We start from the raw sequence: 14,967 nt of genomic DNA, 5'->3' as shown, positions 1-14,967 counted from the left end.
TTGTCTATTCCCTAAGCCCCACAAAGTGAGGCATTTTGTCTGTCTTGCTCACTTCAGTATCCCCAGCACAGTAACCTGGCACATAGTAGGTGCTCAATAAATATAGATCTGAGATGCGTCCTGGGTGGATGCAGTCAGGAACTTGGTGGAACAAACCTTGGTCCCAAAGAGCCCATTGCCTGCCCAGCCCTGGAGATCCTGGCTGACAGGTGCCCCTATTGGGGTCCTGCCAGGATCCCACTCTCCCAATGACCTGCATGTGGGGGAGGGAGCCCCTCAAGGCTTGGCAACTCCTGGATGGAGAACCAGTGTGCCTTGGAAGATTCTTAATAATACCACATACCTCAAAGATATGGCGGGTTCAGTTCCAGATCATCACAAAAAAAGCGTGAATAGCAAAATAAAGCAAGTCACACAAATGTTTGTTTCCCAGTGCTTATAAAAGTTATGTTTACACTATACTGCAGTCCATTAAGTGTGCAATAGCATTATGTCTAAAAAGATGGACATACCTTAATTTCAGAATACTTTATTGCTAAAAAATGCGGTCATCCAAGCCTTCATTGAGGAGTCGATCTTTTTGCAGGTGGAGGGTTTGAAATATCGTGAGAATTACCAAAATGTGACAGACACAAAGCAAACGAATGCTATCGGGAAAATAGCACCAATACACTTGCTAAATTCAGGGTTGCCACAAACTTTCCATTTGTAAAAAACAAAACCCACAATCTCTGCAAAGTGCAATAAAGGGTATAAGACACAAGCAATAGTTTAGTTGAAAATAGACTGAAATCTATAAGTTGACTGGGAAAATGTGAACACTGACTGGATATTTGTTGTTATTAAGAATTTAGTGTTAATTTTTAGGTCTGATGATGAGATTGGGGTTTTGTTGTAAACAAAAAGAGTTCTTATATTTCAGAGATACACACTGAAATATTTATAGATGAAATGATAATGGTGTCAGGGGGTAGGACACAAATGAGGTATAAAAAAGAAAAGATTAGCTGTATATTAATAACTGGGGATGGGTAAATCCGGTTTATTATGCTATTCTCTCTACTTTTATATATGTTTGAAAATGTCCATGGTAAAGTTTTTAAAATGAAAAAAAAAAAGCAAAGCAGAATAAAACGAGGTATGCCTGTAATAATAATAACAACAACAGTAATAGTAGCAGCACAGCTATCTTTTATGGTTGCTGGCCTTTTTTTCCTAGGTGTGTGCTAAGCGCTTTACATTCAGTACTTCATTTAAGTCTCATATTATTCCCATGAGGTGATCATATTATACCCACTTTAAAGATAAGAAAACCGAAGCTAGTAGAGTGTCGATAGTAGCCCACCGTCTCCCGCCACTTCCAAGCCTGGCACACAGCAGACATTGAATAAATGATGCTGTCCTTCCCGGCCCCATAGGAGGCGGGTGAGCATGGAGGTCGGGGGGCGGTCCCTCAGGAGGGAGGTCCAGCCGCGGGATGCGCGGGACGCGCCGGATGCGCGGGGGTGAGCGTGTGTGTCGGGCCGCGCGGAGCCTCAGCTAGGGCCTGGGCGGCCCAGCGTGGCTCTTCCGAGGGTGGGGCAGCCGCGGCCCGGCCTGACGTCTGGCGCCTTGACCGTCACTCGGCGCTCGCCCCGCCCCGCCGCGGCCGCAGCAGCCGGGAGAAGCCCCTAGGAGCCACCGCCGCCGGCCGCACTCGGATCGCAGCGGGCGCAGCCATGGCTTCAGGGCTGGCGGGTAAGGGGACGCGGGGCGCGGGGGCGGCGGGAGGGCAGCCCCGAACCGCGGCTCCCAGCCCTCCGCTGAGCGGCAGTTCCCCCGTGTCACCCCACAGAGGCGGAGACCCGGCAGAGGTTGCTGCGCACCGTCAAGAAGGAGGTAAGTGCCGGGCGGGGGCCGGGGGCGCGACCCACAGGGCGGGGAGCCGCCGCAGCCAGCCCGGAAAGCGTCTGCAAAGGAGCGGTGGCCTCCTGGGGTGTGGAGCTACCCTGCGAGGGTGCTGACCCCACGGAGCTAGAAGCGGGTGAGCTTGGGGGTGGGATTATTGGTGGGGGGCCCTGGGTGTTTTTGTGCTGTGTGCAGGGGCGACTGCTGCGTGAGGGCCCTCCAGGTGGAGGCACACCTGGATGTGTCTGAGTAGGACCCCGTCTTGTGGAAGAGCAGGTTGGTGGGTCTCGCCAAGGTGAGAAAAGCACTTGGTGGGGCTGACAGGGCATGTTGCTGGGGGCGGGCTGGATGGGACTGCAGCAGGAGCACCAGACTTTGGGAAAGGGGAGGAAGTCACTACGGGGAAATAAAGCTCCCCACCTACCCCTCCCCGAAATTCTCAGTCCTTGGAGCCACCCCCAGGAGCCAGGGGACTCCCTCCCTGAGAGTCCCAGGTCAGTGGGTTACTCCATTTGAGGCATGTGCGCATGCTCCCCTGGCAGGCAGGCCCCCCCCTGACCCCCACCCCACCCCACCCTCGAGCGAGGGTGAGAATTAGTCAGGGTTCAGCTGCCCCTCTGCCCCTTCACTCTCCCTGGGGTTAGACGGAAGCCCAGTCTAGCCTTAGAGTTAATAGTTCATGACTTCTCGGAGAGTGGGAGAAGCTATAGTGATGGGTGCCTGGGGAAGCATTTAGATACCTGGACTGCGTGTGTTTTTGTGTGTGTACGTGCATGCACATGTCTGTGTGGGTGAGGACATGTAGCTGTGAGTATGTGTATCTGAGAACATGTGTGCATCTCCCTGGAGATATCTAAGTGTATCTCTATGTGTACATGCACCCTGTGTCTGTGTGTTTATCTGTTCTGTGATTATGATGTGTATCTGTGTGATGTGGGAATCTGTGAATGAGTGAGGTTGTGACTGTGTGTGTGCATGTGACATGGGATGCATGAGTCTGTGTGTGAATGAGTGAGCTGTGACCATGTGTGTGTGCATCGCCCTCCTCATGTCACCCGCATCCCTCCACGTGGGACCCCATTGCTGCTGAGCCTGCCTCACATCTGCGTCCTGAGTGCTCAGCCCTAGACCAGGAGTGGCCGCAGACCTTGGGGGCTGACCTGATCCTGTGCCTCTGTGTATGTTGAGGGTGTCAGTATCTGGTAACAGTGCTGTCCACCAAGAAGCCGCTCCCCGCACGGTGGCAGATACCACCAAGGGCAGCCTGGAGGCTGGAACCTGTTGCCGCCCCTCCCTGCTTGGGGAGCGTGGGCATGTGTCTGTGCATATGTCCCAGTGTGTGGCATGTCCCATTGTTGCTAAAAGAATCAGCTCCAGGCTGACTGCACATTCTAGCGTTTCTGAATAAGGAGACATACAGGCTACATGGAATCCCTCAGAAAGGCCCAGAACTTTTCAGCTCAGGCCTCTTAGAGACCCCTGTGGGGACCTGAAGAAAGCTCTGTCTAGACCCTCTTTCCATCAAAACCTACATATTCTGGGGCTTCCCTGGTGGCGCAGTGGTTGAGAGTCCGCCTGCCGATGCAGGGGACATGGGTTCGTGCCCCGGTCTGGGAAGATCCTACATGCCGCGGAGCGGCTAGGCCCATAAGCCACGGCTACTGAGCCTGTGTGTCCGGAGCCTGTGCTCCGCAACAGGAGAGCCCCGCGTACCACAAAAAAAAAAAAAAAAAAAAAAAAATATATATATATATATATATAAAAACCTACATATTCTGATTGTTTCGGGGGGAAGTGTGTATAGACCTCCCACCCAAAACCCTTCAGGTTAAAATCATACAATTTTTTTGTTCATTGTTTAATTAAACCTAGGTGTAATATGTGCTCCCCAAATGTTTCCACCTGGAGTGGCTGTGTTTTTAAGGAAATGCTTGACTGGTTCAACAAGAGGTTGGGGGAGGGGACCTACAGGCAGAAGAGCTTGTGAACATCTTGGAGGGAGTGCTTCCCTGGCTCTGGGCAGGCCTCCAGCTGGGGCCCTGAACCCAGCTCTGCTACCATCTCCCTCGATGCCCTGGACGAGTTCCTTCCCCTCTCAGGGACACAGTTTCCATATCTGGAGGAGGGAGCATTGGTTCAGTGTCTCTGGAGGTCCCATCCATGTCAGTCTAGTTTGGGTTATTGGCCAGGCTGTGTGGGACTTTTCCCCTGGTGGCCAGCGGTCTGAGGCTGCATTCTCTCTCCTGGGAGCAGCTGAGTTTGGGGCTTGGGATGAGCTTTCTGCCTGGCTCCAGGCCGAGGCCATCCCCTGGTCAGAGGGACCTCTTGGCATCCTGCTTGATGCCTGGGTGGGGGGCAGGGGGGGCGGGGTGCAGAGGCAGAACCTTGCAAGTTTCGGCAAAGGACCTCGAGTGCCCATTGACCCCGATCTGCAATCAGAAGGCAAGACTTATAGTTGCAAGTTGATAGCTGTTTCTAAATTTTGCATTTCGTGGGGCACATCGTTTTAGTAATTAGCGCTTCCACTTACTGGGGGCTACTCTGTGCCATATCCTGTGTACACAGTAATTTTATGAAGTGAATGAGGTTGTTCCCATTTTCAGACAAGGAAACTGAGGCTCAGAGAGGAGAAGTGAATTCCTCAAGAGCACACAGCCCAGAAGGGACTTATCCCCCTGGCCTGTCTGGTGTTAGAGCCAGGCTGTCTTACCCCCTAAATCAGAAACATGCCCATCCACATCTACACAGTGCCACAATCTCAGCAGGTGTGGGTGGTATAATTTCCATTGTACAGATAAGAAAACTGGCCCAGAGAGAGTAAGCGAAGTGTTTCAAGGGCACAGAACCAGTGAAGGGGAACAGTCTTCTGTCTGTGAGCCCCCTGTTCAGCATGGGTGCCCCCAAGGGCGTGGTGACAAATCCATGCCCCCCAAAGCAGATCTCCTCTCTCCTTTCCTTCCTCTGCCTACCTCTTTGGAGAGCATCTCCAATGGAATGGTGAAGGGGAGCTATTTGCTTAGAAAACTGGGAATTGATTGAGGTCTTCCTTCTCTCCACCCTCTGGGTTCAGAACCACATCCCTGCCTGTCACAGCCTCGCCCAGAGGCCCCTCCCATCCTTCTTTCTGGAAGGGGCGGCTTAAGAGTTTCTGTAGATAAACCAGGCAGGTCTGCAAACTTTGTCTGAGCCACTGAAGCTACAAAGGCTAGTAGAGCCTGTGGGGCTGGAAGTTCCATCTAGTGCTGACTCAGCTGGGCTCTGTGGATCCCACAGTGAACAAGATCGGCCCTGCCCTCTGGGGGCTTACATTCCAGTACGGTGGACAGACCCTGACAGACATCCGAATGTAATTAAAAGGATGATTGCAGGCTGTGCACTGAGGTCTGAAGTAGAAGCACTTGGCATCACAGGAACATATAACTGCATGCAGGTGGCTCAGGAGGGCTTCTCGGAGGAAGTGATGTTTAAGAAGATGTGTGAAGGATAAGTAGGCTTTTTAGGTGAAGGGATGAGGTAGCAAGAGACAGAGGAAAACCATTCCTGGCAGAGGGAACTGCACATGCAAAGACTGTGGCTGGAGGGAGCACTACAGACAAGGAATGGAAGGACTAGGAAGTGGCTGGAGTGCAGAGAGAAAGGACAATGGTGCCACATGCAGAGGGGGCAGAGCATGTGGTCCTATCCTAAAAGCAAGAGGAAAGGAGTGGGGAGGACATGAGGAATATGGAACGAAGAGTGTGGGGCCGAAACTCATTGCTTATCAATTGTACAACTTGGACAAGCATCTGTCTTTACCTTCACACGTATCTGGGTTTCAGTTTATTCATAATGGGGGTGAAAATTACTCACCTATCAGGGTAAACCATGTGAAAACACCCACCACGTTAGTCTGAGCTTCTCCAGGACAGGAATCTTTTTATTTTCTGTCTCCCCAGCACCACCCAGGGAAAGCTGGGGACAGCGTGGCCTCGGCATAATTTCCTCCAGTTAAATCCAACCAACTCTATCCTGGCTCCTTCCTGGCTCGATTAGCCCTCCCCTCCTTTTCCCTCCCCGCCTCCACCCCTTAATTTTGTTTTGGTTCCCAGAGCCTCAGGGACTGGCTTCCCGTTGCCATGACGACTGCCACTAAAGGAGCTAGTCACGTGACACCAGTTGATAAGGGAAGCAGAGTGTCTAACTGCCTTGTTTTCCTGCCTCAGGGCTGGGCCTGGGAGGCCTCTTAATTGGAGGGGAGAAGGCAGGGGCTTGTGGGCCAGAGGAGAGACCCTGGGAAAGAGGCAGGGGGATGAGGTGGGTGCTAGAGAGGAAGCTACGTTTAGCTCTGCACACTGGAGCTGGTGTGAGGGCTGTCCTGGGGAGCCATCATCACAGTGGCTGAGCTGGGCTTGTCTGGGGACTCAGCCTCCCAGCTCCTGAGTGGGGGATCATGAGAGGGGAGGTAGGTGGGACGTGTTGAGAAGGTTGGAGGAAATCAAGAGGGAAACAACTGATGTTAGTACTAGGACCCTGTGGTGGTGTCAGTCTAACCCGGTGGCTCTTAGTGAAGGAGGGGGCACAGTTTTGCCACCCAGGTAGGATTGCCAGATAACATACAGGTCACACAGTTAAATTCAAAATTAAGATAAACAACAAACAATTTTTTAGAATGAGTATGTATTGCTAAATCTGGCAACCCTACCCCAGGGGACATTTGGCAACATCTGGAGACATTTTTGGTTGTCATAGCTGGGGGTGCTACTGGCATCTAGTGGGAAGAGACCAGGGATGCTGCTCAACATCCTACAAAGCACAGGACAGCCCCCATCACAAGGAAGCATCCAGCTCAGAACAGCACTACTTTGCTGATTGGTCCCCACATGCCACCTTCTTTACTCAGAAAGACAACCTTAAGAGGGAGAATAACCATCTCCTTCACTTTATAGAAGAGGACCTGGAGGCACAGAGACGGTAAGCAGCTCGCTTTAAGGTTGCACAGCCAGCCTGTGGAGAAGCCAGGATTCAAATCCCACATTCTCAGGATCTGAAGGGTGGCCTCGTGGCCCCTGATTCACAGAGGGCAGAGGTGGGGAGCTACAAGCTACAACAGAGTCCCCAGAAGCAGGCTTGGGGGTCAGATGTGTGTAGGGGAAGGAGATGAGTCAGGAAAGGTCCGTTAGCCCCAGCTTGTGCAGGGCTGCGGATGCCAGGCGGCAGCCTTTGCTCCATCAGACAGTAGGGAGCTCTAGAAGATTTATGAACAGGGGAGGTCTTGCTTGGAGTTGTACTTCAGGAAGTTTCATTTGGCAGCAGGGGCCAGGACAGACCCTTTCTGCCAGCTCTTAGAAGAAAACTTCCTCTCTCCTTTCCTTCTTTCCACAAATATTTATTGAGCATCTACTAGGTGCCAGGCATTGTTGTAGGAACTGCAGATTGAGAAATGAACAAAGCAACATCCCTGCTCACGTGCTCTCGTGAAGCTTACAGTCTAGTTGGGGGACAGGTAACACAGTAAATATAGTGACAGGAGCTATGAGGAGAATAAAGCAGGAAAGGTGGTGGAGAGTGGTGACAAGCGCACTCCAGAGGGGGCACTCTGGGATGGCCTTTCTGACAGGGTGACATTGTCTGCTTGGCAGACATCTGTGGGAACGGTGTTCCTGACAGAGGGAACAGCATATACAAAGCCCTTGAGTGGGGAACAGTGAATAGTGAGGAGGCCAGCGAGGCTGGAGCAAAGGGAAAAAGAATGAAGGAGGATGAGATGAGGTCAGAGAAGGAACAGGAGGCCCATCGTGCAGGGCCTGTGGCCCTCGGAAGCTTTGGCTTTTACTCTGAGTGAGATGGGAGCCGTGGGGGGATTTTGAGCATGGGGGGAGTGTGAGTTCACCTATGAGTAGCTGCAGGCAGGCAATACATGGAGGGGACAAATGAGGATACAAAGTCATTAGGCAAGAGAGGAAACTTCTATCTAGTTCTTTCCGAGCTTTCCATTCTTGGGCTGGAAATCACAACCCCACACTCCTCTGCTGGGCCAAGTGGAGGTTCCGAAAACGCTTGCTGATCGAATGAACAAAAGCAGGAATACTGGGTGGGATATTTTGGGGCTCTCTGTTGCTTGCAGGGTTGACTCAAATCAGTTGGTGTTTGTCGTGTTTTCGAGCTTAAAACGGCAGAAGTTCTCATGAATAATGCAGCTATATCCACACATAGTCTGGTTTGATGCTTTTTTTGTGTCTCTGGCAATGTGGCTTCCGGGAGCTTTGGATAGTGGTGGGCTTGGGTTTGATGTGACGGGGGTGGCAGGAGGGACTCTGGCTTTCCTGCTTAGATATGTCTTCCGTGAAGTCTGGCTGGGTCCCCCCTGCAGTAACCTCCTGAGGGGCTCTGCGAGAGGGTGGTAGCTTTTGCTGCTGGTTGGCAGGTGGGAAGGTGCATTTCTGTCACCCCGTTGGACCCACAGTTGTTGGCTGCAGACCCCAGGATGGGAGGTGAGGACACCTGAGTCCTTGTCCCAAATCTGCGCCTAACGACCTGTGGCCTCCTAGCGGGTCCCTTCTCCCTGTCTCATTCTCCTGCTTTCTAAGTGGACAAGGTCGGACGGCCCAGGGATTCTAAGAACATCGAGCCATCTAATTTGACCGGCATCTCTTTACAAGAGCCAAGCCTCTCCTGTGTTTTCTCTACTCTGAATTTGCCAAGTCTGTATTTAAGACTTATTATACTCAGTAGCTGATAAGACTTTTGGGGAGCCTTCACTCAAGGAAAACAAGGGCTCGACTAAAGCCATTCTAATGGGATCAAGTTTTTTTAAACAGCATTTACTGAGCATTTTATATGAATGACTTCATTTAAGTATCTCAGTGCCCCGTGGAGTGGATAAAACGTTCTCCCTAATAGAGAAGGATATTGAGGCACAGAGATGGCAAGTAACACCCCTGCGGTCGTGGAGACTGTAAGTGGTACAGCTCGGGGGTCTGGCTCCAGGACCCAGCTCTGCACTCTGGAGCCAAAACCAATGTGGTTATAAGCTATGAAGAGAGTGTGGAGTTAGGGATAAGGCCAAGCTTTGGAGCCAGACAGCCTTGAGTTCAGGTTGCAGCCCTGCCGTTTAGGAGCTGTGGGAATCTCTCTGGCTTGAGTTTCCTTGTGCATCAGATGGCCAGGGCATCATCTACCACTCGTTTATGCTGTCACACGGGGGTTTGACAGTATTTGTGGAGGGACCAGGCACAGTGCTTGGCTCACCCAGTTAAGAGTGAGATGGAACTCGTTTGCAGAAGGACATTTTGCTGCCCTTTCTGGTCACGTTGAACTTGCAGATGCCCTCAGCATGGGATCTTGATCTCCCTGGGTAAGCCTCGGGCTAGGGGGTGCCAGGACCACAGCAGCAGTGCTGTAGCCTAGGAAGGGGATCCAGTGGGACTGAGCCCTTGAGTAGGAGTCTGCAAGGCTGAGTCTTGACTGATGGCATTGCCATCCTCGGGTGGGCAGCTGGAGGTTCCCTCTGTGTCTGACTGCTCATCGGCCCCCGTGGAGGTAATCCCTCAGCCTCAGGAGGTCAGAAACCCTCGTGAGCCTGCTGGCCCTGCCTCTTAGCTGCTGTGAGCCCCCGGGTGAGGCAGCTAGGAGGGCTGAACTCCAATGGGGGCAGCGTATTTTTCTTTCTTTTAGTAGTACAAGAAGATAGGAGATGAATAGTTTTTTTGTGTGCTTTTTCTTTACAAAATCTTGAAGGAACTCAGATTCTGGGCATTTGTGAAGGACAGTAACAGGTCCTATTGCCATAGACCCCCATACAAAAATCGGATAACTGAAGCCTCAAGAGATCAAGGGACTTGGCGATACTTGGGGCATTGAATGAATTCTCCTCTAATTATTGTTATTTAGTGAATTATGTTGAAATAGAAAGTTAGAATTAGAGCAGCTATCATTTCTTTTTTTTTTTTTAAGAAATAAAGACATTTTTACTACTACCATTTATTAAACGCTACTCTAAGTGCTTCACTCTGTCTCATTTAATCCACAAAGCAATCTTCCTATAGAGTAGGTACAGATAGCAACTCCTCTTTACTGAAGAGGAAACTGAAGCTCATAGAGGTTAAGAAACGGGACTAAGTAAGGTCACACAGCTGCAAAGCAGCAGAGCAGGGTGTTTTAGCCAGCCCCGTCCAATTCAAGTTGGATGATAACTTGCTAAAAAAACTAGTTAAAACAGTAAATGAGGGCTTCCCTGGTGGCACAGTGGTTGAGAGTCCGCCTGCAGATGCAGGGGACGCAGGTTCATGCCCCGGTCCGGGAGGATCCCACATGCCACGGAGCGGCTGGGCCTGTGAGCCATGGCTGCTGAGCCTGCGCGTCTGGAGCCTGTGCTCCGCACCGGGAGAGGCCACAACAGTGAGAGGCCCACATACTGCAAAAAAAAAAAAAAAAAAACAGTAAATGAACATATAAATATAAAGCAGAAAGGGAAAGAGAGGCTAAGAAATGGATCTCTTGGTTCAAGGGTTTGGGAAGTTTGTAGTGATCCGGCTTTATGTACAGCTGTATCCAGGGGTTCCAGTGATGTTATCAGGACCATCTCTCTCCATCTCTCTGTGCTGCTTTTGTCTGTGTAAGCTTTATGCTTCCTCTCTATGGGGAGGTAGAGGGTTGCCCAGCCGCTCTCAGGAAACAATATGCCAGCTTGACATTGAGACAAACCGAGCTTCTCCTTCCCCACGGTTCTAGCAGAAGTCTTAGGATTACATCTCATCCGACCAGCCTGGGTCATGTGCTCCTTTTGTGCCAATGGCTGTGGGATGGATTGCTCTGACTGGTCAAGCCTGGAGGGGTGAAGTGTGGAGTCAGCCCTGTGAGAGTAAAGGAGGGGACCCAGAGGAGAGTCAAGGTGAAATGACCAGACAGAGAGATGGTAACTAGGCCAACAAACCACAGACATCCACCTTCACAGCCTGAGGGTCCTGCATTTGGAGCTCAGCCCCTAACAGTAGAGGTGGCCACTCTGATGCTCCATGCCTGGCTGTGATCCCAAGTGCTGCCTGGGGACCTGCTGTGCACAGGTGTCTGCTGGATCAGAGATTTTTACTCTGGGGTGTGCAAAACCCTGAAATTGTACAAACACTTTGTACTTGCTGTATGGAGAGAGTATCCTCCATTATCCTCAGGACCTGTAAAGGATCCACAACCCAAATACCCTAATACAGTTGGTGTCCTTTAATATGGTTTTAAATAAACCTTTCACAGATTAAAAAAAAGAAACAAAGCATCCTGGAAGATGCTGGGATACAAAGGTGAATACAGTACAGTTTCCCAACCTCCACGTGCTCAGAAATGAAATAGTGTCTCCTAATTTCTAACCCAGTGAGTCCTCTAATAATAATATCAATCTCTAATAATAATCATAATGAGCATTTATTGGGCACCTACTATATTCTAGACCTGCACTGTCCAATGTGGGCTACTAGTCACGTGTGCCTATTTACATTTAAATCAAGTAAAATTACATTTTAAATACTGTTCCTCAACGGCACTAGGCACGTTTCAATAGCTCCACGTGGCTAGTGATACCATATTGGACAATACAGGGATACAGCATGTCCAGAAAGTTCTATCATGTTCTAGACGTTGTGCTAAGTGCTTTATATCCATTAACATATTTGATCTTTAAAAAATCCTTAATAAATAGGACCTACCCCTACCTCAGAGGTAGGGGTGGGTCCTATTTATTATACCATTTTACAGATGAGTAAACTGAAGCACAGAGCAAGTGAAGTGACTTGCCCAAGGTCGGAGAGCCCGTAAGAACCAGGATTCTAACCCAGCCCTTAAAGACATTATCTCACTGCTTTTCCTCTTAAGGTTGGCTGGAGGTGGTTAGTCCATTTTCTGGTCCATCCTGAGTGTGAACCATCTGGGTATTCCGTTTCTTTCTTTCCTGCAGCCGCCCAGACCCCCAAATTTTGGGCAGCTTTCCAGAGAATCTCTGCACCCTCTGGAGTCCGTGTGTGCCTTCCTCATCCTTGAGGCCCGTGGGTCTGCGGAAACAGGGCATGTTGCCAGGGGAGCAGCCACACTCAGTAGGCAGAGCAACCGGGAGAAAGCTGGCGGGTGTCCATGGTGTGGGCTGAGAATGTGAAACACGCGGGCCCTTTTTCCTGGGGATGGGGGCGGCCGGGGGATGGTCTTCAAGGCTTCTCCATGTCCATCCGTGGCTGGGTGTGGGAGTGTTGGCGGGAGGGACCTTTTGGCCAGGATGTCCCCAGGTGAATGGTCTTAGAATCAGGCACTGGGGAAGACTCTTTGTCGAGGGGTCTGGGGCACCTGTGCAGGGTGGCGATGACAGACCTGTTGGTGGGAACCCCATTCTCAGCCCCAGAGCACCTCTCCTTCCAGGCCCCGCTGGCTGGCGGGTCTTTCCACTCTTCGGAAACAATGCCTGGTGCCTATTTATAGCACGTCAGTAAACTATTAACTGGGGCGGACCGGCAGCAGCCCGGGAGAGGCATTTGCTTCTCCTGCAAGCCCCATAGCCAACTTTAGGGCGTTTAAGAGTGAGGAACCAGAGGGAGGGCTCTTCTAACCCTCTGAAAATCCACATGCCACCACTTCACCATTTATTTATTTATCCACTCATTCCCATCACACGGATGGGACTGCAGAAGGACACCCCTGTGGCTTTGCCTTCCTTACCTGTGTGGATGTGGTGGGCAGGGTGGAAGGATGTGGGCGTGAGGGTGGGGCAGATCAGTCCTGGAACTGCAGGCGAGAGAGAATCCCGAAAAGGAAGCTTCGATCCATTCCTTGTGGTTGCTGAGGTCCTAGTGCCAGACACCTTCAGACCCCTGCTCTGCGAGGCCCCAGAGCGCCCTGCAGACCACACAGGCTGAAGGCGAGGAGGAGTCCCTTTGGAAGGAGACTCAGTCTGTTTGCCCAAAAGCTGGGACCCCCGCCGACATCCTCCATGAGTGGCAGAGTAAGGTAAAGACATTTTTTTAAGAAACAGACTTTATTTTTTTATAGCAGTTTAGGTTCACAGTAAAAATTAAATGAAAAGTACAGAGATTTCCCTTACACGCCCCACCCCACACGTGCACAGCCTGCCCCACTATGGACCCCCCACCAGAATGGGACATTTGTTACAATGGAGGAACCTACACTGGCACATTATCACCCCAAGTTCATAGCTACACTAGGATTCAGTCTTGGTGATGTGCATGCTGTGGATCTGGGCAAATGCACAGGGACATGTATCCACCATCACAGCATCACACACAACATTCACTGCCCTAAAAGCCTCTGTGCTCTACCTATTCATCCTTCTCTCCCCGCAACCCCTGGCAGCCACCCATCTTTTAACTGTCTCCATAGTTTCGCTTTTTCCAGAATGTCGTACAGTTGGAGTCATACAGTATGTTGCCTTTTCAGAGTGGCTTCTTTCATTTAGTAATAAGCATTTCAGCTTGGACATTCTTTTCGTGACTATGATTTTCCTTCGGGAACCGACGTGTGACAGAGAGAGGGAGCTAGGAGGTGCCTGGAGAGCTGGGAGAGATGGGTCATGAAAGATGATGGCTGGGGCAGAGGTGGAGCTGGCAGGCGCTGCTGGACCCTGGCTGTGATCGTGACATTGGGCTTCACTGGGCTGAGGGAGCCGGTGCATTGGCCACCTGGCTGCTAGCGTCCCCACCGTGACTTGGGACTCCGGAGCAGGAGACCTGGATTCAGATCCCAGCCTCTTCACAGGCCAGATGACCTTTGTCCCTCCCAGGTCTGCTGCTTCGTTGGAAAAATGAGAATAGTAGCAATGACACCTATATTATTGTGAATCTTTGGGCTCACATATGTAAAGCTCCTACCCAGCTTGTGGGAAGCATCCGTAGGTGTCTGTTGAATGAATGAATGAACTACTGTGTGCCAGCGTCGGTGCAGAGCAGATAGTCATGGGTCTGAATCCCTGTCCTGCCATTTGAAAACCTTGTGCTCTTGGAAAGTCATTTAATCTCACTGAGACTCAGTTTCCTCGTTTGTAAAATGAGGAGGCTAATTGTATCCATTTCTCCAAATTACCACAAGGATTGGATGAGATAAACCCCTTAAACACAGTGCCAGGCACACAGTGAGCACTTTATAAGTAAATGCCGGTTGTTCTTACATAAAACAAATGCATAAAGCACCTACTATGTAGCTGCTATTGTGTTTAATGCTTTATATTGAGTTGTCTGAGGTGTTTATATATATTTTGGATATCAACCCCTTATTGGTAATATCATTTGCATATATTTTCTCCCATTCCGTAGGTTGTCTTTTTGTTTCATCGATGGTTTCTCTTGCTGTGCAAAAGCTTTTAAGTTTAATTAGGTCTCATTTGTTTATTTTTGCTTTTATTTCTTTTGCCTTCAGAGACAGATCCAAGAGATATTGCTACAAAATGTATTATCTTATGCCTTTGAGACAATACTAATATCTAATACAAATACTAATATAACACTAATATGAATAACACCCATTTTATGGATGAGAATGCTGAGGCTCAGAGAAGGGACATGATTTGCCCGAGATCATGCGTGCGTGAGCTGGGATATGAATTCTGGAAGTTTGATTCCAGAGTCCAGTGCTCATGGCTGTGCAGTGGGTGTTACTCTAGGAGCTGGGAAAGGGAGGGGACATCACATCAACTCGAGGGGGTCTCAGGAGGGAGTAAGAAGGTCACGTTATCTGGTTCTGGAGCACTGGGTGGTTTTTCCAGAGCTGGAGGTGGAGGTAAGGGTGGTTGGGGATGTCAGGTGGAGGGTACTGCAGAAGCGAATGTCAGGTGGTGGGAGTCATGTGGGTCACACCGAAGGAATGCATGTGTGACTGGGAAGGGACAGGATTTGGCAGGAAGGGCAGGTGGAGCCACACCATGGGAATAGTTATAGCTTGCCAGGCGGTCCCATCCAGCCCCCACATCTGTGTCTGTGCTTTGGAGCTTCCCAAAATATTCCTTTCCCTCCCCGCCCCCCCCCCCGCCCCACCCGTCAGCCTCAGCCCTGTTCCAGCCCCTCCCAACTCTCACCTCCTGCGTGCCTTGCCCATAACAAATTAAAAAATACAGAGCCG

At 50.5% G+C, this 14,967-nt stretch overlaps 1 protein-coding gene across 6 annotated transcripts in view; it reads left to right on the top strand.

Annotated features, from left to right (window-relative positions):
• The first annotated feature begins 1,532 nt into the window (after positions 1–1,532).
• SGSM1 (small G protein signaling modulator 1) overlaps positions 1,533–14,967 on the top strand; it is an 85,685-nt gene continuing 72,250 nt past the window's right edge. For all 6 annotated transcript variants that reach the window (XM_032602776.1, XM_032602773.1, XM_032602774.1 and 3 more), the window contains exons 1-2: positions 1,533–1,737; positions 1,835–1,878. In XM_032602776.1, coding sequence (XP_032458667.1) covers positions 1,719–1,737; positions 1,835–1,878 — 63 coding nt within the window. In that variant the 5' untranslated portion in view covers positions 1,533–1,718. The remainder of the gene's footprint in view (positions 1,738–1,834; positions 1,879–14,967) is intronic.

The sequence above is a fragment of the Phocoena sinus genome, chromosome 14, assembly GCF_008692025.1.
Source record: "Phocoena sinus isolate mPhoSin1 chromosome 14, mPhoSin1.pri, whole genome shotgun sequence".
NCBI classification, from domain to species: Eukaryota; Metazoa; Chordata; class Mammalia; order Artiodactyla; family Phocoenidae; genus Phocoena; species Phocoena sinus.
The sequence above is the reverse complement of the archived record's forward strand: the minus strand, read 5'-3'. Positions and strand labels throughout refer to the sequence as shown.